The 24,314-nt window shown below is 28.2% G+C and overlaps 1 protein-coding gene across 5 annotated transcripts in view; it reads left to right on the top strand.

Annotated features, from left to right (window-relative positions):
* Positions 1–24,314, top strand: part of LOC129981124 (centromere-associated protein E-like) — a 119,539-nt gene that overhangs the window by 53,366 nt on the left and 41,859 nt on the right. The window contains exons 1-18 of one of the 5 annotated variants that reach the window (XM_056091811.1): positions 1,886–1,996; positions 6,355–6,434; positions 7,917–7,980; positions 9,337–9,451; positions 9,569–9,738; positions 10,791–10,905; positions 11,013–11,182; positions 11,356–11,470; positions 11,591–11,751; positions 11,870–11,984; positions 12,098–12,267; positions 12,381–12,495; positions 12,608–12,771; positions 12,902–13,019; positions 14,297–14,460; positions 14,940–15,057; positions 15,208–15,362; positions 16,184–16,301. The exons of 3 other annotated variants lie outside the window; for them this stretch is intronic. In XM_056091811.1, coding sequence (XP_055947786.1) covers positions 6,359–6,434; positions 7,917–7,980; positions 9,337–9,451; positions 9,569–9,738; positions 10,791–10,905; positions 11,013–11,182; positions 11,356–11,470; positions 11,591–11,751; positions 11,870–11,984; positions 12,098–12,267; positions 12,381–12,495; positions 12,608–12,771; positions 12,902–13,019; positions 14,297–14,460; positions 14,940–15,057; positions 15,208–15,362; positions 16,184–16,301 — 2,223 coding nt within the window. In that variant the 5' untranslated portion in view covers positions 1,886–1,996; positions 6,355–6,358. Of the gene's footprint in view, positions 1–1,873; positions 1,997–6,354; positions 6,435–7,916; positions 7,981–9,336; positions 9,452–9,568; positions 9,739–10,790; positions 10,906–11,012; positions 11,183–11,355; positions 11,471–11,590; positions 11,752–11,869; positions 11,985–12,097; positions 12,268–12,380; positions 12,496–12,607; positions 12,772–12,901; positions 13,020–14,296; positions 14,461–14,939; positions 15,058–15,207; positions 15,363–16,183; positions 16,302–24,314 lie in introns of those variants that run through there. One more of the 5 variants, XM_056091814.1, reaches the window with a different exon arrangement.

Below are 24,314 nucleotides of genomic sequence, written 5' to 3'. Positions count from 1 at the left end.
AGACAGGAGATTTAAATAAAATTAAACGAACCAATATTTCCATTAAACCAGTCAGTCGCCAAAGGCGATTGACCTAACTATAATACAGATTTTAATGTGGTATGTTCGCATACAAAATTTTCTATGGCTAGCTTGTTCGCGTTCCCAATACATCATATATTAACTGTAAGATAATTTATATTTCGACGGATTGAGGCCGAAAATGGGTGCAAATCTACAATTTTGGAGTAAAAAATCACAAAATAATTGACCAAATGTTGGTATAAATGTACAGTTTTGATGTAAATAATTGCAAAATAATAGGACAAAAGTTGGCACAAATCTACAATTTTGGTGTAAAAAATCATACAATAATATTTTATTTTTATAGTTTGTTACATTTTGTCGCTCTTACATATGAACCGATAAACAATCAACAGCTTAACAGATAGGTAGAAATTTTACACAGGTTTATTATATTTTGTGATAAAATTCTATAAAGTTTATTTTCTGTATGGCTTTGAATTAATGAGTTCGCGTAAGCACCGATGGACTGACAGACTGCTCGGCATCAGATATCTTTCCAAATTTTACTGAAATTCTCCGTTTTGGAGTAAAGACCACATACCAAAATTCATTCGTCTAGATCTTTGATCGTTTTCTTGTTACTTGATCACAGGAAATCTTGTTTGTTAGATAGAAAGAATTCAAAAAATTTTATTTTCAGAGAAAGCATAAAATGTAGTAATGCATCAAAATTTTAATACTGAATATGTAAAAACTACCCTACTTGCATTTTACATATTTCATACTCGAGAAATATATATAAAACAGAATAAAGTGAAATCAAATGATTAAGATAGAGAAAGGATTAATCAAGAGAGTATTTTTGTATAATTTATGTAATATTATCGTCCATTATGTTCTGTGCTTCTTGTATTGTAACTTATGCATATTATCGTGAATAAAGGTTTTTTTTTGTAAATATTGTTTTTGTATTGGCAAAAAATGATGTAAAAATAAATTAAAGTTATTTATTATGATTAGCTGATTTTATTCCTTTTTGACTTACATTATTTTAATGCATGTGCTATTTGCAAAATTACAGAAATAATCAATTTTCGGGAAAAAAAATATCGGTACGGTTAAAGAGTTTAATTTTTTTTGTGTGTTTGTGAACTATTATTGTAAAACATCTTTTATTTTTATTATTATTAGTTCATTTTAATTATTTTATGTAATATTATTTATATGCACACGCTGCATAGAAAAAGTATTTCGAATCCAAGAGATTACTCAAATAAAATAAGATGAAATAGATATATACATCAAAGTTGAAAATTATTAAATTATTCATTAAATTTAATGATATTAACAATGTATCATTAATAATTTAATTAATTATTAAATGGATAGATTGTATAAATTTAATAATAATTATAATTGATTATATAAATTTAATAATTAAATTAATTATTAAATTTAATTTTTATAGATTTATTAATTAAATCAGAAATTTCTTCTTCTTCTTTAAACTTAACATTTATATGAAGCAGCTAAATTTTCATTGATTTTTGGAAAAACCAACTTAGTTTCTGAGTTTTATATTTTATATTGAATAAAAAAAAATCTTGCTTGAAACTATTTAATCAACTTAATTGAAAGGCATTTGTCATCTTTGTTATGTGATAACAGTGACATAATGAAGACATTTTCTATTACACAATTTCCTAAAAAGAAATACAAATTATGAATTATATTCCCAGTTTCATCTAAAAAAAGAATTATCACTCTAAAATCAGAACAGCAATCTGTATCGGAGTTACATAAATATGGGAATGAACAGGTGTCTGATACACATGCAAAGCGTTCGAAGGAATAGAAAGACTGACCCATTTCCTTTTTCCCATAGCTACTGATAAAGATAACCTTTGAATCAAAGCTAGTACAGTTTCTTAGATATAAAAACCCTTTCGTACAAATGCTTCATTACATTTGAGGAATTACTGGCATCAAAGTAAGTACATAGTTTTTACTTATGGTTCTGGTTATGGTAAACCATTAATTATGCTGACTATTCCATACTCTGCAATGTATTATTAATAATACTCTGCCATTAGTTCTATTGAATATTTTAGCAAACAGATATTAAGACAATGTTTAGAATTATTATAAAGGACATTTATTAAAACTGTTTTTTATTTAAAAATAGTTTTAGGTTTTTTTTTTTAGATATTCAAATGATTTAAGCATTTAATTACAAACCAACTGTGATATTTTATACGCATACAAACAGAAATTGAATAAATTAAAAAAAATAATTGAGATATTGGTATGCTGTTATAAATTATGTTTTCAAATGAGGGTTTAAAAAAGTTTTAGAACTAATTCAGACGATTTAAGTATTCATTTTAATTCCAGTATATTTTAAATTCTTCCTCTTATTAGAATATACATTGGGTAAATATTAAATTCAAATAGATATTTAAAAAAATTACATTTTGAAGCTGTTATAAATAATTTTTAATAATTAATAACATATTTGTAAATAAGTAATTAAATTTTAAATACCTGATACCTGTTCTGATCTCTCAACAAATATGTCTTTAAATTATCGTTTTTTGATATTATATATAAAGCTCGGATTTTAGTTTCATATTTTTGTAAAAAAAAATGCATTTAATTATTTTTCGAAAAATTAATAATATATTTTTGAAAATTTTTTCTTTTGTTTTATTAGATGTTATGCAACAAATATGTATTTAAAATACTTTCACAATTACATAATTATGCACATTATTAGGATTTAAATTCAAACAATTTAAAATATTCAAATTTATTCAATCAAGATATAAGATCTTCGGATACAGTTACGAAGAATATGATTCAGTGTATATTAAAATATTTTTAAATATTTGAATTCAAGTTCTTAAACATGATACTACACATACCAAATTTCAGAATAATTTAAGATGAATTAAATGAAGTGCTTCAAATAAAAATAATGTATCGAAAAAAAGATTCGGTTTAGTTTCACTTGCTAAATATTTAAAATTTTAATTAAAAAAAACCCTTCGAATCAGAATGATTAATTTGTAAATACGAATTTCTTCCGAAAATTGTTATTGTCCCCAGTTCAACGATTTCTGAGAAAATGAAATAAATTTAAAAAATATATGCTAATAAAATATTGAATCCCTTTATGGATTAGCCTTTTTGCTAATTTAAAATAATTTTTGGATTAGTTTTTATAGATCGAATTTATCAAACGATATAATGAAATAAAAATCAAAACAGATATTTTAAGAGAAGTTCATTCAAATCGTAAAGCTTTGCATTGTATTTTTATTTTAATTACAGATGAAGCAGTCTTTGAAATGAGTAAATTAATACAATAATTTTAAACTTGATTATTTTATAATAGTAAATTATTTCTTTTTGTTATTAATTGGATAATTTTATATTCGATGTGTAAGCATATTTGAGTAATTGTTGATACAAAAAATGTCTAATTTAATCACTTTTAATTCAATATTTTAATCTTATTCCTCGAACAATCTATTTTCATAGCAATAATTATATGAAATATAATTCGAAGTTACTATGATTTATTCGAAATAAAGGTTTTTTATTTTTAATAACATTTGTTCTTTAAATACCCTCCTACTTTGTTTTCACGAATGAATAATTTTTTTTTAATGTCTTGAATTGAAGATTTTACATATCTGGGATGGATTCAAACAAACAAAACAATAAAATCAATAAAACTTTGGACACATTAGGTTATATGTTTTATTGTAGAATTGCTGCATTCAAAATGTTATATACGTATTTTGTTATGATCTTCGTATTAATTGAAATTATTATATCTAAGATCATTAGAATATTTTAAACTGTCATAAGTATTAAATAATGAAAATAAATAACCATTTGTTTACAGATTATGCATTATGTATTAAAATTGTGAAATATAAAAAGAAATTAGTTAAAAAAATTGTCATTTTTTTCATGCCGTATTCATATTAGATGGATGTAGATTTCTTAATTCTAATTTTTGAATCAATTGAGTTTTTATTGAGGCCTTTTAGATAGAATTTGTCAATTTTCACTGTAATAATATCTAATATTTTTACGATTTAAAACTAGGCATTTCTAGATACGTTAATCTGTGTAAAAAATTCATTTTATTAATATAAAAAACTTATTTATACTCATTTATACATCGTTTATAAGAAAGAAATAGCAAGTATTTTTCTCATCCATTACTGCCATTGTAAAAAATGATGATTATTTAATCGATACAATTTGAAAAAACTTGTCTAATTTATCACTGCCTCTCTCATGTGAATAAACATTTATAAACAGACCCGATGGCATAATTAGTGAAGTCAATATTTGTCACAGAGGAAATTTCGGCGGAACTAATTAATATCCTTCTGAAATACATTAAAAAAAATTATGAATGGATTATTACAGATTGTGAAAAAAAAGTAATAAAAACACAAGAGACTTTAACATATTAACAGTAGAATTGTCAAAGAAAGAATGAATTTTAGATATATAAAGAATTTTCATACCGATACTAATCAGGGGAAGTTGTCTCATTTGGACAATCTAAATATTACTTGATATTCAATGATAGGGATTAGTTTAATACTAGCAAGCGATGGAATGCTTTTATTATTTATTTAACTTCTTAAAAAATGTAGTGATAATAATATTTCGAAAAATATATTTCAAAATGATAAAAAAAAATGCTGTTTTTTTAATATTGTATCATAAATTTAATTAAAGAAAAAAAATGTATCGTATTAGACCATTGAATTTTTTAAAAACATTATTAAATCAAAATTATCGTTTGATTTTAAAATTTACCGGTAGAATATTTTATGCACTGTATCAATGCAAAAGCAAAAGAAATCGTAGAAGTATTATATAAATGTTCCTGTTAAAGAGGAATTATAATCATACTTAAAATATCATTCAATTTTAATGAATGTTTATAAATTTCTATTCCTTTTACATTGATGGAGTCTTACTTTTGCTGAATAGTTTTTATTGTGCACGCTTTTATAACTTTTGCTCAGATCTTCAGAATTTTCATAGAAAAACATTTCTACATTTTCGTGCACTAATCAAATCGCGTTTTTAAAATTATATTCTTACTTTTATTGTTCTTACTTTTTAGTCTTTGATATTTTTCATAATTCATTATTAAATTACTATAGAATCTTGTAATCAGTGTTTATATAATTCAACACTAGATGGCACCTTCTGTACCAAATAAAAACTTAATAAATTATGTGATTAACCGTAATTCAGTTAAAAAAAGTTTATTACCATCAGGAAGGCACGACCGTGCATCATTTTAAAACTCAAATATTTTACTAAGTGGATAATAAACAATTACCAAATTCCATTTTTACAAACATATAAGCAGGTAAAATAATTAAGCACATGAAGTAATGCCTTCCAGAATTGTCTTAAAAATAGATTTAAAAAATGTTTGGATTTAGTCTTTTCTTTTCATTTCTTTCTAGCTCCATGAGGATTTATTGTTCTTACTTTTTAGCCTTAAATATTTTTCCTACTTCATTATTAAATTGCTATAGAATCTTGTAAACAGTGTTTATATAATTCAACACTAGATGGCGCCTTCTGTACCAAATAAAAACTTAATAAATTATGTGATTAACTGTAATTTAGTTAAAAAAAGTTTAATACCATCAGAAAGGCACAACCGTATATCATTTTAAAACTCAAATATTTTACTAAGTGGATGATAATCAATTACCAAATTCCATTTTTACAAACATATAAGCAGGTAAAATACTTAAGCAGATGAAGTAATACCTTCTAGAAATGTATTAGATTTCAAAAATGTTTGGATTTAGTCTTATTCTTTTCTTTTTTTTCCAGCTCCATGAAGTTTTATTGTTCTTACTTTTTAGTCTTAAATATTTGTCCTACTTCATTATTAAATTGCTATAGAATCTTGTAATCAGTGTTTATAAAATTCAACAATATATGGCGGCCTTTGAAATTATTATTAAATTACTATAGAATCTTGTAATCAGTGTTTATATAATTCAACACTAGATGGCGCCTTTTGTACCAAATAGAAACTTAATAAATTATATAATTAACTGTAATTTATTTAAAAAAGTGTTAAAATAGTTCATTACCATCAGGAAGACACAACCGTACATCATTTGAAAACTTATATTTTACTAAATGGCTGAAAACCAATTATAAAATTCATCTTTATAAATATACAATCAGGTGAAATAATGCGCAGATAAAATAAAACCTTCTAGAAATGTCTTAAATATAAAAATGTTTGGATTTACTCTTATTCTTTTCTTTTCCTTCTAGCGCCATGAAGTTTCTCGCGGTTCTATTCCTGGCAGGCTTAGCCCTCGCCTCTGCTGTCCCTGTGCCTTATGGCGAAAAAGGTGAGTACATATATATATTTTAAAATAAAGGATTTATAAAATCTACACCTGTTGTTCCACATTTAGAAATATGAAAGTTCACAAGCCCGCTTAACGTTTCTAATCCTAAACATTTTCGAAAAGCGATTTTCTAAAACGCCACTTTAAAGCTATTTGTAGAGATATTCGATTTTTTTGTACTATACGTTCTATTTTTTAGGAGGGGATTTTTTGAAGGAGGGGAGGGTAAAGATTTTGGGTTTCCTTCCGATTTAACTGTATATGCCACTCATAGAATTTCATAAATAGTTCACATTTACAAAAGTAAAGAAATAAACATGAATTTTATTCTTTTAGAACATAACACAAAAAGAAACATCACAACTTTATTACTGGAATTTGAAATAAGAAATTTCCTAAGGTAGATTATAATTAAAAAATACAAAATTGGTCTTTTAGAATATAAAATGAAAGAATAAGGGTACATGTTTATTATTCTTACTTCAAATACAAATTTAGATATTATTCTAAGCCTATTACTTTGTTTATACGAAATTGTTCTTTAGAACATAAAATGAAAAATACGAAATTGTTCTTTTAGAACATAAAATGAAAGAAAAATGATAAATGCTTGTTTTTCTTACTTCAAATACAAATTTGGATATTATTCTAAGCCTATTATTTTTTATACGAAATTGTTTTTTAGAACATAAAATGAAAAATACGAAATTTTCTTTTAGAACATAAAATGAAAGAAAAATGATACATGCTTGTTATTCTTACTTCAAATACAAATTTGGATATTATTCTAACCCTATTATTTTTTTATACGAAATTGTTCTTTAGAACGTAAAATGAAAAATACGAAATTGTCCTTTTAGAACTAAAATGAAAAATACAAAATTGTTCTTTTAGAACATAAAATTAAAGAAAAATGATACATGCTTGTTATTCTTACTTTAAATACAAATTTGGATATTATTCTAAGCCTATTATTTTTTAATACGAAATTGCTCTTTAGAACGTAAAATGAAAAATACGAAATTGTCCTTTAAGAACATAAAATGAAAAATACAAAATTGTTCTTTTAGAACATAAAATGAAAGAAAAATGATAAATGCTTGTTATTCTTACTTCAAATACAAATTTGGATATTATTCTAACCCTATTATTTTTTTAATACGAAATTGCTCTTTAGAACGTAAAATGAAAGATACGAAATTGTCCTTTTAGAACATAAAATGAAAAATACAAGATTGTTCTTTTAGAGCATAAAATGAAAGAAAAATGATACATGCTTGTTATTCTTACTTTAAATACAAATTTGGATATCATTCTAAGCCTATTATTTTTTATACGAAATTGTTCTTTAGAATATAAAATGAAAAATGCGAAATTTTCTTTCAGAATATAAAATGAAAGAAAACTGATACATACTTTTTATTCTTACACCAAATACAAATTTTGATTTTATTCTAAAATAGATTTTTTTTTTCGTTTTAGAATTAGAGGAATATGTCCAATCACTTGAAGACATCTACTCAGACCTTGCTTTAGAAGCCGACGAGTAAGTAATTAATCCACATCACTATGGAAAATAGTTTAAATAATTATTACTCACAATCTGCAATAAAATATTGAAACGTATTAAAAAAGTATAATAATTTGTTGTACTTTATGCAAATAATTCTAAACATTAAAAATACAGGTCAAATATATCAAATCACAAATCGTCGACGTACGAAATCTATCCTGCTCATGACTCTGTTTCACTTTTTATAATAAAATGAATTCCAAATAAAAGTATTTATTTTCTTGATGCAACAAGTAGACTCATATTTTTATGAGTCCCTCCCCTTCTTCCTTTCTTTTATAAGAAAGGAGCAAACTTTATTTCGCAGAAATTTAATTCATGAAAATTTGATGCATGCTGCCAATTTCTTATGAAGTAATTGTTTTCGAGTGAGTTAAAACTTTTTTTGGGGATATTCATTAACTTTCCGATTAAATTTTTAAGCTTATTCGGTAATTTTTCAATTAAAAGAAAGTCACTTCAGTTAATGGTAGAAAAAGTTAAATAGTATTAAAATATGCACTCCTGCATGTCGACTAGAATTTTAAAAATAAGTAAAGTAGAAATATAATAATTACTTGAAATTTTGAAATAAAGAGATTAATTCCTAAAAAGAACAAAAAAAAAGTTATAAAATATTAATGCGTTCAACGCATATAAAGTAACTCATAATATTATTTAGGTTTGATCTATGGTGTTAGGGTTAACAATCGCACAGTTGCAATACATATCTTATAATCTTACACACACACACACATATATATATATATATATATATATAATCTTTAGTAAAAAAATGTTTAAGTTCTTCTGATTTTTAAAATTTTGTTTATTAATTCAAATATTATGATTGAATATAATTAGATTCGAACTATAAGGATTCTAATTCAAGGGGAAATAAAGTTTTTATTCCATTTGAATTACCTCATTGAAAATAGTTTAGGTGATTTTCTTAACGATTTCCAATTTTTTTAAAATTGTGAATGCAAATTTATATCAATTCATGCGAAAGATAATTACATTTATACCACTTTTTTCATGCCCCTTGAGCTTATGAATATTAATATTATTCAGTTATCTGTCTTTAAGTAAAATGCTTCTAATAGTCATTATACTTCATTTAAGTGCTAAAAAAGAAATCAAATTTTAAACATTATTTTCAAATTTTTAAAATAAATTACACCGATATATCAGACAGACGTTTTATTTGAAACAGTTAATACACATACTGACATTATTGTTACATTCTAAAAGCGTTTTCAAGGTTGCATTTTCAATTTTATATAATAATATAATAATAATTTTAAAACCACGCAAAAATTGTTCAAGAACAATTCGTTTTTTTCCCAGTGGAAATCTTGAGGACCTCAAGAACAAATTGAAGGAACGATTCCAGGAGATCCTTGAAAAAGTGAAAGATGCCATCGAGAAGGGAAAAGTAGTCAAGGAGGATTACCTCGAAAAGGTAGGATCAACACTCAAGTAGATTATTTCTTCTTTTTCCAAGACTTTATTTTTAAAAGCTTTTTTTGTCCGATCATATTTCTTATATTCAACGAGTTTCACTAAACTTTCCATTTAGCTGAAGGAAATCCGCGAAAAGCTGAAGGACTTGAAGGTCGACTTGACCGCCAAGGCTAAGGAACTCCTTGAGAAGCTGAAGGAGAAGGCTAAGGACTACTGGCAGAGGATCCTGGACAAGCTCAACCCAGACAACAACAAACGATACGTCGATGAGGAACTGTACGCTGAGTGAGTTTCAGTTTTCAAAAATATCTCTTGCTTTCAATAAATCACTGCAAGAATTTCAATTAATTGTCGTGATTGTTCAAGAGATAACATACTAATAATAAAACTGAGTCCTAATGAATAAGCAAAAGAAGTTGATTGTCCATTTTATTGACAAGAATCAGAAATTCTAGCTTTATTATTCGATCAGTTCCTAACATGATGTTGTAATCCTTTTTTCTATTCACGTTACATATGTAGATAATTTGAATTGTGGCATAAATTATTTCAAACAAGATAATCTTCTCAGTTTAACAATTTGCACCGGTAAAAGATTCACAAATGTATATACCAAAACAGTTTACTGCAACTCGCAGCGAAGCCATACAAAATATCCAGTATCTTATAAAATTCGGAAAAATATTCTTCTAAATAATTAATTTTCCACTTAAGACTGCGCTGATGTATACAGTGTTCCGGCAAACAAGTTCAGTCAATGGATCAGGAACATTATTTTTAATTTTGTGACTAATGTCTGACGACATGCACAACATGTCGGTGATTTTGTGTCAAAAGTATTTAATTGTGTGTAGCTCATTTCTCCTGGGAAGTGATGAATAAAATCTTTATATCAAATATTTTAACATCTTCCATAGCGGAATTTATTTAAAAGTTCAATGGTCCGTATCATAACAGCTTTATTCTTAAAATTATTATACAAAACTTTATGTCAATTTCTAGGTTTTAAATTAAACTGAAAGGTATCAGCCGACGTCTCTTTATTTTTCTCATAAACTAATTTAAACAGGTGCTGCCAACTGGGCAACTAAAATATTAGATATAGTCTCGTTGGACAACACTGAAAGAAATCTTAAAACATTCCAAGAATTGCAAGATTTCTCGGATTTTCATTGTACATTAAAATATTTTTTCAAAGTAAATAAAAAAGGATATTTTTTCATTAACATGTGCTTAAATTTCTTCATTTCCATAATTAATTGTGTTAAAAAAACGTGTATTTTTAGAAATAAATACAATATTAAGTTTTTCATTACTGATCACTAGTTCCATTGCAGTGAAAACCTTGAAGATCTGAAGAACAGACTGAAAGAACGCTACCAGGAAATCCTTGAAAAACTGAAGGATGCCATCGAAAAGGGCAAGGTTGTCAGTGAGGATACTCTTGAAAAGGTATTGGAACATTTTAATAAAAATATTGCTTTTTATTTTAGAATCTTCACCTCGCTAATTGATAAAGTGTGAAGTCATTATTAATTAAATTAAACATTTTGTTTTAGCTCAAGGAAATCCGTGGTAAATTGAGGGACTTGAAGGTTGAGATTACTGAAAAAGCCAAGGAACTCCTTGAAAAACTGAAGGAGAAAGCCAAGGATTATTGGAAGAGAATTTTGGACAAACTGAACCCTGACAACAACAAGCGATCCATTGAAGAGGAGCTTTACGCCAAGTAAGTAAAGATTCTGTGTTATTGTTCTTAATTTCATCAACTAAAAATTTCATTTTGTTTGCAATGCCTTCTAAATAAATTTAACGCAGGTTTTTAACGTCTTCTAAAAAAGATGCTAAAATTTATAAAAACAGTTATCGTTTTAATTCATGATTTTTTTTATTTTATTCCAGCGATTCCTTGGAAGAACTCAAGAACAGATTGCGGGAACGCTATGAGGAATTCCTTGAGAAGTTGAAGGATGCCATCGAAAAAGGCAAAGTTGTCAAAGAAGATTACATTGAAAAGGTAATTTACGAATACTAAAATTAATTTTTAGACAATGATTTTTTTTGACAATATTATGTAAACTTTACAAAGAACCCTTTATTTTAACATAAATATTAAAAACAGTTTTTTCTATTTTAGCTAAAGGAACTGAAAGAGAAACTAAAAGATCTTAAAGTTGACCTCGGCAACAAGGCTAAGGAACTCTTCGAGAAGCTGAAGGAGAAGGCCAAGGACTACTGGCAAAGAATCTTGGACAAACTGAACCCTGACAAGGACACTGAAGAGAAGCTTTATGCCGAGTTAGTTAATTTTCTTGTCTGGCAGTTATTTCATTAAAGCATAGTCTTACCTTTTTTTACTTGTTTGTTTAGAATACTTTCATTTAATTTTAATCAATTTTATTTCTTCATATTTAAGTGAATCTCTTGAAGATTTGAAGAACAGATTGAGAGAACGCTACCAGGAAATCCTTGAAAAGTTAAAGGATGCCATTGAAAAAGGCAAGGTTGTCAGTGAGGATACTCTTGAAAAGGTATAGGGCCTTTTCATAAATAAAGTGGACTTTATATTAAATATTTATCTTTTCAGTTCATCAAATCTTAAGGGAATAACTGTTTTGAATTAAACATTTTTCTTCTTTCGTAGCTAAAGGAAATCCGTGGTAAGTTGAGGGACCTGAAGGTTGAAATTACCGAAAAGGCTAAGGAACTCCTTGAAAAACTGAAGGAGAAGGCCAAGGACTATTGGCAGAGAATTTTGGACAAATTGAACCCTGACAAGAACAAGCGATACATCGATGAGGAATTATACGCCGAGTGAGTTGCTGGTTCATTTTCTTATAGTTTTTTCATAAAAATAACTTTTTCTCACAAATGATTGTATTTTTTCTAGCGATTTATGAACGTCTCTATTTTTTTAAATGTTTCAGTGAGTCTCTTGAGGATCTGAAGAACAGGCTGAAGGAACGCTACCAGGAAATCCTTGAAAAACTGAAGGATGCCATCGAAAAAGGCAAAGTTGTGAGCGAAGATACTCTTGAAAAGGTATTGAAACATTTTCACAAACAAAATTATCTTTTATGTTACATCCTTACAAGAGTAAATCCATTCTTAAAAGATTTAATGTATTACGATACGCATGCGTTTTTTTTTCTAGCTGAAGGAAATTCGCGGCAAGCTGAGAGACCTGAAGGTTGAAATCACCGAAAAGGCCAAGGAACTCCTTGAAAAATTGAAGGAAAAAGCCAAGGATTACTGGAAGAAGATTTTGGACAGACTGAACCCTGAAAAACGATTCGTTGAAGATGACTTAGCTGCTGAGTAAGTGTTCTAAAATTTTTAAATAATTTTTATTAAATATAATCAATTTTGTGCTAAAATATATCCTAATTTATTCAATAATAGAATGTATCTCAGCTTAAATTTATAGAATCATTTATTTGTCCTTTAGTGAAGACATCAAGACTGAACTGGGCAGGAAATTGAAGGAACGATTCGAAGAGATCTTGGAGAAGATCAAGGAAGCCATTGAGCAGGGCAAGACTGTCAAAGAAGATTACCTCGAAAAAGTAAGCAATTTATTTTCTATTTTATCATAAATACAAAATTCTTAGAATAATATTAAACGACAATGAGCTCGTATTCATAGGCAGTATAGAGGGCAGACTACTTTACATAATACTCTGAAACTTGATTCAAACATAATTTGAAAAATTCTAATAAATAATCGAAACGGCTCGAAATAAAAAAAAATAGTTAATTTGAAATACTAATTTGATTTTTCTCAACAATAACTTTCGAAAACGGAACAGTAAAAAAATAAATTTTATATTATTTTAAAATAAAAAAAAAAATCTTGATCCACAATGCTAATTTAGTTTCCATATAATATTTTTTCTCTAATTTTAATAATTAAAATTATTTTTAGGTATATTTTCTAACAATACTTTTCATTGATGTAATGAAATTCTAATCGTTTTCCTTGTCTTTACAAATATATTACAAAGAGATCGTCTTTTGCCTGAACATAGAATATATTTTTTTCGTATTCAATTAATTATTGCAATAACGAATAAAATTTAAGCTAATTTATTATAATTTCCTATTTATGGTTTTTTTCTGTGTTATTCTTGCATGCATAGAAATACATTATTATTCTTTAAGCATCAAGTTTTGCTTTCTGGTTGTAGTGTACAAAATTATTTATTGACTTAATAAAAAAACAGTTTTTAAGAGGATACAAAAATTATGCACCGTAATAAGTATAACACAAGAAACACCAATACTGAATATTATACATATTATCTGTATATATTTTACGAGAATATTCAGATTCGGCAAGCAAATTATCTGACTTGTTGAAATTTAATAATAATTAATAACGTTATAGGATAAAACTCAAATTTTTGCTACCATGGCAGAATGAAAAAAATGCATAAAACAGTGAACGAAAGATATAAAACATCTAAAATAGTATGAGGTACATATTTAATAAAATTTATAGCTTTTCTGGTGCGAGTATTAAGACCAAACTAATCATAAGAAATATGATTGAAACGTTACTCACGCAATAAACGCGGTAAATAAAATGATCATTGAAGACGCCAAGTTAATTGTTAAAGACTAACTATATTGTAATAAAATGAAGCAAAATTGTTTAAAGTCAAGGAAACCATCAAATAAGAAAGAATGTCAAGGAAGAATGCCTATTCGATTTCTAGATTATCCGTCAGAAATTGCTAATTTCTTTAAATATTTAACACAAAGTGTTTTTATTTAGTAGTATCCATGAACAAAAATTCGCATTATTAGAAACCTATTTGATTTCAAATTCTCAATTTTTTAGCTGAAGGAAATCCGTAGCAAGCTGAGGGACTTGAGAGTTGAACTCGGCGAGAAGGCCAAAGAACTGATTGAGCGCCTGAAGGAGAAGGCCAAGGACTACTGGAAGAAGATCTTGGACAAACTGAACCCTCAAACACGATCTGTTGAGGAAATCCTTTACGATGAGTAAGTTAAAACATTATTGGAATGTGAAAGTGTTAATTAATTCCATCACATAACAGTATCTGATTTTGTTGGAAGGTTTTGATTCAGGCATTTTGGAATAGAAAGAGAAATGACAATTTATTAGGAAGAAATTGAACTAAAAGTACTGAAATCGAAATATAAATACTCTGATTTCTAATTCTCTTTGCTTAAAAAATAAATAGCAGCTCTTTAAAATCAATTTCACAATGTTTGAAAGTTGAGTTGCAAAGATAGGCTTCATGTTTGGATTGTGCATGGTTCTGTTTAATCAGTTAACACATTGGCCTTACAGATATAATGTGACGTACTTTGAAATTAAATAATGTTTATTAAATGATGCGATTTTTCATTTAGAATCAAGGTGTTAAAAATACTTTTAATTTAGACGAAATTTATATACTTTAAAAATGTAAGAAATGTTACAACTCATCACTTTAATTTAAAATGTTTTTCTTCAGTGATGACGTCAAGACTGAACTCGGCAGAAAGCTGAAGGAACGCTTCGAGGAGATCCTGAACAAAGTGAAGGAAGCCATCGAACAAGGAAAGGGTGTCAAGGAAGAATACCTGGAAAAGGTAAAATATTTTTAGTTCTTTATTCTGGAAAATGGACTTTTAATTTAAAAACAGAAGCTTATTGATGAATTCATCTTGAAATAGAAATTTAATATTGATTATGTTTTTCATTTGAAAATAGTATTTATTTAATTTTTTTCGTAACTGTAGCTGAAGGAAATCCGTGGCAAGCTGAAGGACTTGAGAGTCGAATTGGGCGAGAAGGCCAAGGAACTCATTGAGCGCCTGAAGGAGAAGGCCAAGGACTACTGGAAGAAGATCTTGGACAAATTGAACCCTGATAGAGACAATGCCCTCTATGCCGAGTAAGTGAATGTCTGTGTTATGTGGAAATCTAAAGCCATTGAAAAAACTTTTACTTCAGGAATGTTCAAAATGGATCTTAGTTTTCGTGCGTAATAATATGCTTTACTATAAAAACATTGGATTCTGGAATTTTGATGGCATCTTAGAATGCAACAGAAATAACATTCTGTTATAATACATTTTACTGTAGACAGATTTGCATACTGGAATTTTAATGGAATCTTATAATACAATACAAATAGCGTTCTGTTAACATCCTGTTATAATACATTTTACTGTAGAAAGATTTGGATACTGGAATTTTAATGGCATCTTGGAATACAGCAGAAATAACGTTCTATTAACATTCTGTTTTATTATATTTTACTTTAGAAAGACTTGAATACTTGAATTTTAATGGTTTTAATTTTTTTCTTCTTAACAAAATATTATCTTAGAATACAACAAAGATAATATTTTGTTAAGAAGAAATTGAATTATCAATACAGAAATGGAAATAGATGATTTTTGATTTCTAATTTGATTAGTACAGCAAATCAGTTACATGTGATTTCATGCAATTTCATTACTGGCATTGATGAGTGTTTGTAATATGTTTGATTTATACATCATGCTCTGTTTTACCAATATACAGATTGAATTCAAAAAAATGAAGTGACGAATTTTGAAATGAAATATGCGTTTTACTGCGTTAAACAAAGTACTTTTTCCTTTCCAATTAATATGCTAAAACAGCCTCTGTAGTCTAGATGAAATTTGTATAATTTAAGATGTAAAACATATTAGAGTTTCTCATTTCAATTTAAAATGTTTTTTTCAGTGACGACGTCAAGACTGAACTCGGCAGAAAACTGAAGGAACGCTTCGAGGAGATCTTGAACAAAGTCAAGGAAGCCATCGAACAAGGAAAGGGTGTCAAGGAAGAATACCTTGAAAAGGTAAAAATAATTTAAAATTAGACTCCAAATAATGAATTCACTGTGAAACAAATCTAAAAGACTTTTTTCCATCTGAAAATATTAATTATTTAAACAATTTTATCACTGTAGCTGAAGGAAATCCGTGGGAAGCTGAAGGACTTGAGAGTCGAATTGGGCGAGAAGGCCAAGGAACTCATTGAGCGCCTGAAGGAGAAGGCCAAGGACTACTGGAAGAAGATCTTGGACAAACTGAACCCTGATAAGGACAATGTTCTTTATGCCGAGTAAGTGAATGTCATGATGTTTTTCTTTACTTCTATGAAAAATACTTCCATTTTTTTCAAATAATTGAGATGATGCTTTAGAACAACAAATAGTTCAATATAATTGTCTTTAAAAGAATTTTTTGTGCAATAGTGTTACTGTAACATTATATGTCTGTATTATTTTATTAAATTTGAAAAGTTTTGTGTGAATTTATACAATTTTTTAAGCTTATTTAATTCTTCTTTTGCAACATTACAAGAAAATTTATTTTTCTTTAAATGATTTTTTTCTTGGCGTTTTACAGCGATGATGTTAAAAGCGAAATTGAGAAGACCCTCAGGGAAGCCTTAGATAAAATCTTGGACAGACTAAAGGAAGCTATTGAAAACGGCAAAGGTGTTAAGGAAGACACCATTAAGAAGGTAATATGGATAAAAAATTTTTGCCTGGAATATTTAGATTGTAATATATTTGCTATAGAATGTAAAAATTTGGGAAAGAGTTATTAAATAGTAAGCTGCTCCTTTTGTGAGTTCTTTAAATTCTCTACGTGAATTCATGCTACAAAAATACTATGGAAGAAATATTTTAAGAATTATAGGAATTTTGAATGAGTATAAGAATCATATGTAATATTAGATTTGCTTTTAATAATTAGGGGATAAATAATATTTTGTTAATTTTACTCTCAAGTCATTGATTTAATTACTTATCGTTTAAGTTTGATTTTCATTTTGTTAAAATTTAATTTAAAAGTTATTTGCTTTAACTTCATTTAAACACCTGAATTGATTTTAAACACTTGAAATTCGCCAGTCTTTCTTTTTCAATTGGTTGGTATCATTTATGATTCTAACGCAGGTAATTAATAAATATGGAAAGTGGAGTTTTGATTTCTGATTGATAATATATCAATGGACAATTATCTTTTACTGGTTAATGATTCTTTATTATTCAAATTTTTATTTTTATGTCTAACTATTTTTTTATCAATAGCTGTAATTGTTTAATCGTAATTGTCTTAATTGTCCCTTTAACCTTTTAAAAAACTTTTCATGACATTTTTTATGATCTTATGGTAATTATACCAATGAAAGCAGAATTTGCATTGTTGGGCTGATTCAATCGACATGATTATAAAATTGGGTACCAAATATAATTTCATGTTTTTGAGTTTACCATGGTAAACTGAACTTCAACCTCCGTAATTTAGTGCTTAAAAAAAGGAATCAATTGCTGAACGTTTCACAGCATATATATTTACATATGCAATAGATTTATAATGTAAAAATTAATTCTGAAAAATTTAAGGTAAAAATATTTTTTCTTAGACGTTTTGCGAAAATTATTTTATTACAAAATGTCTTCCTTTGATCCCATTTACAAATGCATTACTCATTAATTGTCTTCAACTGATTATCAATATGTTAAATGCTCTCCATGTATTTACTAAAAGTTTTTCCGTAGAGAGTTTACTATAATAGGTAAATGATGCAGGTATGATGGGTAATTATTGGATCAACATAGTTTTTTCTCAAGTTACGTTGCTTATGTCTCTGTTCAATTAAGCACTGTTTTTCATCCTTTACTTATGTTTAGTTTTGATTATAACTACTAAATATTAAACATTCTTCGTTACTTATAATTAATGGTGGAGATTTAGCAGTTCATTGGCGAAAACAAACAACAAACAAACATATTAGTTCTTTAGTTACAGTTTTAGTATCATAGGGTTGCTATGCCAATTTAGTTTTGGTGCTGCAGTTGATTTTTAGTTAGAGTTTGGTGTCATAGGGTTGCAATGCCAATTTGGTTTTGGTGCTATATTTGGCGAGTTTTGGCTCTTTCACTGTTAATTAATAAGTACCCATTCCTCTATATAATTTCATTTTTTTTTCTCTCAGCTGCAGGAAATCCGTGAGAAATTGCGTGACTTGAAGGTGGACCTCGGCGAGAAGGCCAAGGAACTCATCGAGAAACTGAAGGAGAAGGCCAAGGACTACTGGAAGAAGATCCTCGACAGGCTCGGAGTGGAAAAGAGGGCTGCCCACTTCCACGTTGAACAGCTTTACGCTGATGAAGACGAGTAAGAGATTGTCTGCATTCTTTTGAAATAACGAAATATCAAATTTAATACATAATTATGAGTAAAATTTCCTTTCTATGGGAATTATACAAAATGGCAAAGTCTGCAGTCACCATCTGGTATAATATTTGGTCAATGATCCCAATACTATGCTTAAAAAATATTAAAGTTTGAAATTTTCTGTGGATTTTAAAGAGAATTTTGATTCTTTTCAAATTAATTGCACCAGAAATGATGGATTTAAGTAATGCCTTTTTCGTAGTATTTATTCTTTCTTAACATTATCCATACTTTTGTAAAACCAAAAATTATTGACGAAAGAAAATTTCCAGAGATAATTACATTTTTTTCATTAAATATTTGTTTAGTTTCATTTGATTAATACAGATTATTGTCTTCACAGACCCAAGACTGAACTCGGCCGAAAACTGAAGGAGCACGTTGACCAAATCTTGGAAAAAATCAAGGAAGCCATCGAATCCGGCAAGGGAGTCAAAGAAGAGACCCTTGAAAAAGTAATCAACCAGGCTGAAAAAATTAATTCTTTTATAACTTAATGAATTCTTACAAAAAAATCTAAATCGAAGAATGAGAATTAGATAAGAAATAATTTTGATCATTGTGCCAGGTAGGAGTTGAATTTGGTGAAAGAACGAGTGAGCGTTATACATTGGTGTTAACAAAGTGAATTTATATAATTGATTAATTTGAGTAGGTAAAAACAATCGTAGATTGGAACATATAGTCGAATTTTAAATTTATTATTGGTTAACTAAATTATAATAGAACTAATAAAAGATAGATAGAGATATAAAAAGATAAAATATAAGAAGATTTATAAAGGAAAATTTGAACCTGAATATGTTACAATCAATCAGGAAAACGTAAGGAATACTAGAAAAGATTAGGACTTCAAAAGAAAACGAAATAATTAAAATCAGAATTCATTCATTATTTTTTTTGTTTTAGATAGTAACTGATAAGCATATCAGAAACATTAATATGATTTCCAAAATTTTATCAGTTTTTTTTTTTTGATTTTGTAAAAAAAAAACCAAAAAAAAACCCATTTATCAAATAACATACATATAGCATAATATTTCATTTTGCAGAAACTTGTTTTTAAAATTGTGAATTTGTAATCCAAATAATCGATTACTCTTCCGATTTTAACCAAAAAATATGCCGAAAAGCTTTTGCACACTTAGCACAATGGAATCAAACATTCCCAGCTTTTAGGGCAAGAAACGCGAATTTCCAGGAATAGAATGGGGCATTTTAAAGATGACTGACAAAATTTTCCAACAATTTTTGACAATTTTTTTTATTCAAATACCTCATACATTTCAACTAAATTTTTAATCAAACTTCATGGTATATTATCTTTTATAAATGATACAATTCAACATAGATTCTGCTTAGAAGAAGACTTATGTTTCATTTCAAGTTCTGTCTGTGTTCTTTGTAATATTATTTAAATTTCATTTGCGCATGCGCTTTGATATGCTTTCTTACTGAAGTATTTTGTTTGATATCTTCATACATATCATCTGCTGTAAGTTGATGATAATTAGGTATAGTTTTGCAGTTGAAAGCAACTGCCAGTTGATGGATTTCGTGTTCCCTCTATCAATATGGAAAATTTGCCATGCGGAATCTTATGATTTCTATTAGATTCACGACTGAGTACTTAAATTACGATCTTTTTGGAGAAGGACGATGCAATAGAACTTTTCTTTAAGTCTTTGGAAAAAGAACTATATTATAGAATGCGTATTTTAAAATTGAATCAATAATGCTTATCTGGATGCAATTCAGCTTGAATATTGTCTGAAACAATAGTCCTAATAGACTGACACTTGTTATTCAAGAAAAAAATTTTCATCTCTCATTCCGTGCATTATGATACTATGTATTAAATATATCCCCATATTTTCCCATATATTGTATCTTGTAATGGAATATTATGCAGCATTTGAAAACAGCTTATGGTATATTGAATAATATACCATTTTGTAAAGGAACTTGAATAAGGAGAGCCTTTGCATGTATATTGATTAAGAGAAACGAGATTTTAATATACAATTCTCTCTTTTCTACCAACAGTTGCGTGAGATTCGCCAGAAGCTGAAGGAGGCCAGGATTGATCTGAGCAACAAGGCCAAGGAACTCCTCAACCGACTCAAGGATATCGGAAGGGAGTACTTCGACAAGATCCTCGAACGACTCGGACTCAAGGACAACAAGTAAGACAAACATTTTTTTGTGTGTATCCAACGGAATTTCAGACTTATCCTCGGTTACATGATAGAGAGAGTGATCTCAAAATAAATCTGCCTTCTTATTTCATATTGTAAGATACTAGAAAGTGCGCAACTGCAGAAATAAATGAATAAATTCCAAGTATTTTTCCTGAAAATTGGCACCATAGATATCATTTCACCCATATAAGGGTGCCATAAAATTTATGTAAATGTAGATTAAGGCGTATGTACACACTTGAAACTTCGAAAATCGTTCAAAATAGCAAATATTTTTTTTATTGCTTAATAATGTTCTCTGATCCTTTAGCTTTCAAGCGATACCAATATGTTGTCAATATTCGAAATATTTCTCGAGTTATAATTATTTTTCTTGAGGTGCTTTCATTAAAAACTCTAGTTACGGTTTTTTTTAAAAACTCATTTTATAAAGAATGATATTTTTCTACCATGTTGCTTCATTCAAGCAATCATAACTCAACAAGAAATGAACCAAATACAATTATTTATATATCAAAATAATCTGTATGAAATAGCGGATATTCTGTGTCTCAATCAAAGTTATATTTATAGAAATAAATTTTTAATAGCTGTTTAAAAGTTAAAATTGCAGAAAAAAATCTCGCTTTTTCTATTCATCGTTGATGAAAAAATTAAAAAAAAAACAAACTATATATTTTTATGAGGCAGACAACATGAAGACTAATATTAGGCATAATTTCCAACTAGAATTGTGTGTCTGTACAAATTAGAATTTAAGATATCATGTTAAAAAAATATGCTAATTAGCTCATTAAATATTATTTAATTAATTAATAATTAGTGTAATATGGTTTTTTCTCACTGAAATGAGTTTAAACATATATTAATGACCTACTGTGAAAAAACTGGATTTTTAAAGTTAAAATTTTAAAAAAAATCTTCTAGTGTGTACGTACACCTTAAGTGCTAAATATTTTAAATTTCATTCTGCAGGCAGTACAGCTGGAACATCAACGAGGTTTTCAACCAACTGAAGGATTACGTGCTTAATGAAGTAAGAAAATGTTTTTCTTATGATAATCTTGTAATTTTATCTGTATTAAATTTTTCATAAGATATTAAAAACAATGCTTTGATAAATAATTAGATAAAAATGTCTACACAGTAATTCAATTTAATTTTTGATCTCTGTGATTTGCTAACTAAGCATGTTTGAATTAAATGCTCCTATTATTATTCTTAGTACTTTTCAAGTATTTTATAACATACTCGTTATTGTAAATTATCTCTCTGTATGTGTTTTTCAGTTCCACCAAGGTGTAAGCGCCGAAGAGCTTAAAGACAAATTGGAAGGCTTTTTCGGGAGAGGAGACGAGGTAAATGAAACTTACAGTTTACAAGAAAATATTATTAAAGATATGCTAATTAAAATCGTGACTTTTTTTTTATTCGATCAAATGACTCAATTGAAAGAAAGTTTCTGCAATACATAAAAAAAATCATTTTCGAATCATTTGAATACGCATGACTATCTCTGGTATCACAAACTGTCTACTCCAACCCGCTGGAAGGCACACAGGAAAACTTGAATGACCGGACAACCGCAACAGCAGGAACTGTGGTTGAGTCTTAAGGGCCATCACCGGCCAAGGTACAACCCTTCCCTTGGGAAGTACGTCTCGTCATCGATGGGAGGAGTCAGACCCCCATCTTTTTGTGTGCCCACAGGGGTGGCGAAAACCAAACACCATACCGGAAGTTTCTCATCCTCATTTACGAGGATGAGAAATGACCACGTGGACGACTATGTCTTGTATATAAGAAAAATTGAAATCTGTCTAAATTCTTTATTAAAGTCAATATTAAAATTTTCCAATGTTTATTAATAAAGCAAAATAAAAGAGAAAGTTGTGGAGGCGATGAAAATTTAATTTTTATATAATACTAAAAGAACTGCTTGCATATAATTCTAGTACAGGAATTTTACTATTAAAGTTTGCAAATTAAGAATAAAGAGTTCTGTTTTCCTTTCAATTACCTTCATTAACCATTTTTTATATCTCTTTATTAATCGGAAATCTGAAAGCCAAACATATAATGGACTTTAATATTATAGAGACGTGAAATTCTCCAAGGATAATTGAGGCTTCTCTATATATTGTGTGAATGTGAAATTCGTACATTTTCGTGATGTCACATTTTTCCAAAGCTGAAAGGAAAAAGACAAAATTCTGATGCAACCGCTGCAAGGTAAATTAATGGAACAGTCGTCATAATTCATTCAAAAAAGAAAGAATTAAAAAAATTAATGTCGTTCAAATTACCAAAACAATCATAATTCATTCAAAAAGAATAAAAAATTATTGTCGTTCAAATTAAAATAAAAAAAAATTATTGTTCAAATTAATAAAACAATCATAATTCACACAAAAAGAATAAAAAATTATTGTCGTTCAAATTAAAATAAATAAAAACATTGTCGTTCAAATTAAAATAAATAAAAACATTGTCGTTCAAATTAACAAAGCAATCATAATTCACACAAAAAGAATTAAAAATTATTGTCGTTCAAATTAACAAAACAACCAACCACAATTTATTCAAAAAAGGATTAAAAAATATTGTCGTTCAAGGCAATCATTTATCCATGAACTGTAAAATGAATTTGTCTGAATATTTCCTTTTAGATCGTCGATCAGATTGTCAACATGTTGCTGAACGAGCCCCAGGGCAAGGAGAGGATCATTCATTGGATCGAGCGAATTCTGAACGAGAACCAGGAACAGAAGAGATCCATCAAGGATGTGTTCGAGAAGATCAAGAACTACTTCAAGGACCTCGGAATCGACCTCAAGGAGAAGTTCACCAGGTTCGGTGAGTGGGCCAAAAGCCAGTACGAGAAGGGACTCGAGAAGGGCAAGGACAAGCTCGATAACGTAAAGAGGATCGCCAAGCAGGTGGGTAACATTTCGAAAATCGAAACATACTCAGCTTTTTACTTTTTCGAATACAAAGTGAGAGTATTATAATCGACAAAAAACTTTATCCGAAATTTTGACGGAAGCTTCAGTACAACTCTGAGTGCTTAAAACATACTTTTGGGATTATGTCTGTCCGACTGTCCATTTGAGAATGCAAATTGAAAATGTTTTTTTAATAAGGATATATGTTATTTCTTATGGCACTTGCCATGGACAAGCCCGCTGTTACGGATTACGATTTTTAACAGCGATTACGACAGCGATTTTTAAGCCGGCGGGGGAGCCTCTCTTATTTTTTATAGTAGCGCCATCTAGGGCCAACAGAGCGACTTAGCTAGACGCACGTCACAACCCTTTTTACGGGGAGGACTGCATCCACTGACCGTAATTTAGACCTGAATCAAAGAACGATTACCCTTGATCCAGTAACCCCAATGGTATTACTCTCGACATG

Source organism: Argiope bruennichi, chromosome 8 (assembly GCF_947563725.1).
Source record: "Argiope bruennichi chromosome 8, qqArgBrue1.1, whole genome shotgun sequence".
In the NCBI taxonomy this organism is placed as follows: domain Eukaryota; kingdom Metazoa; phylum Arthropoda; class Arachnida; order Araneae; family Araneidae; genus Argiope; species Argiope bruennichi.
Note: the sequence above shows the minus strand (reverse complement) of the source record. Positions and strands in the feature narration are given on the sequence as shown.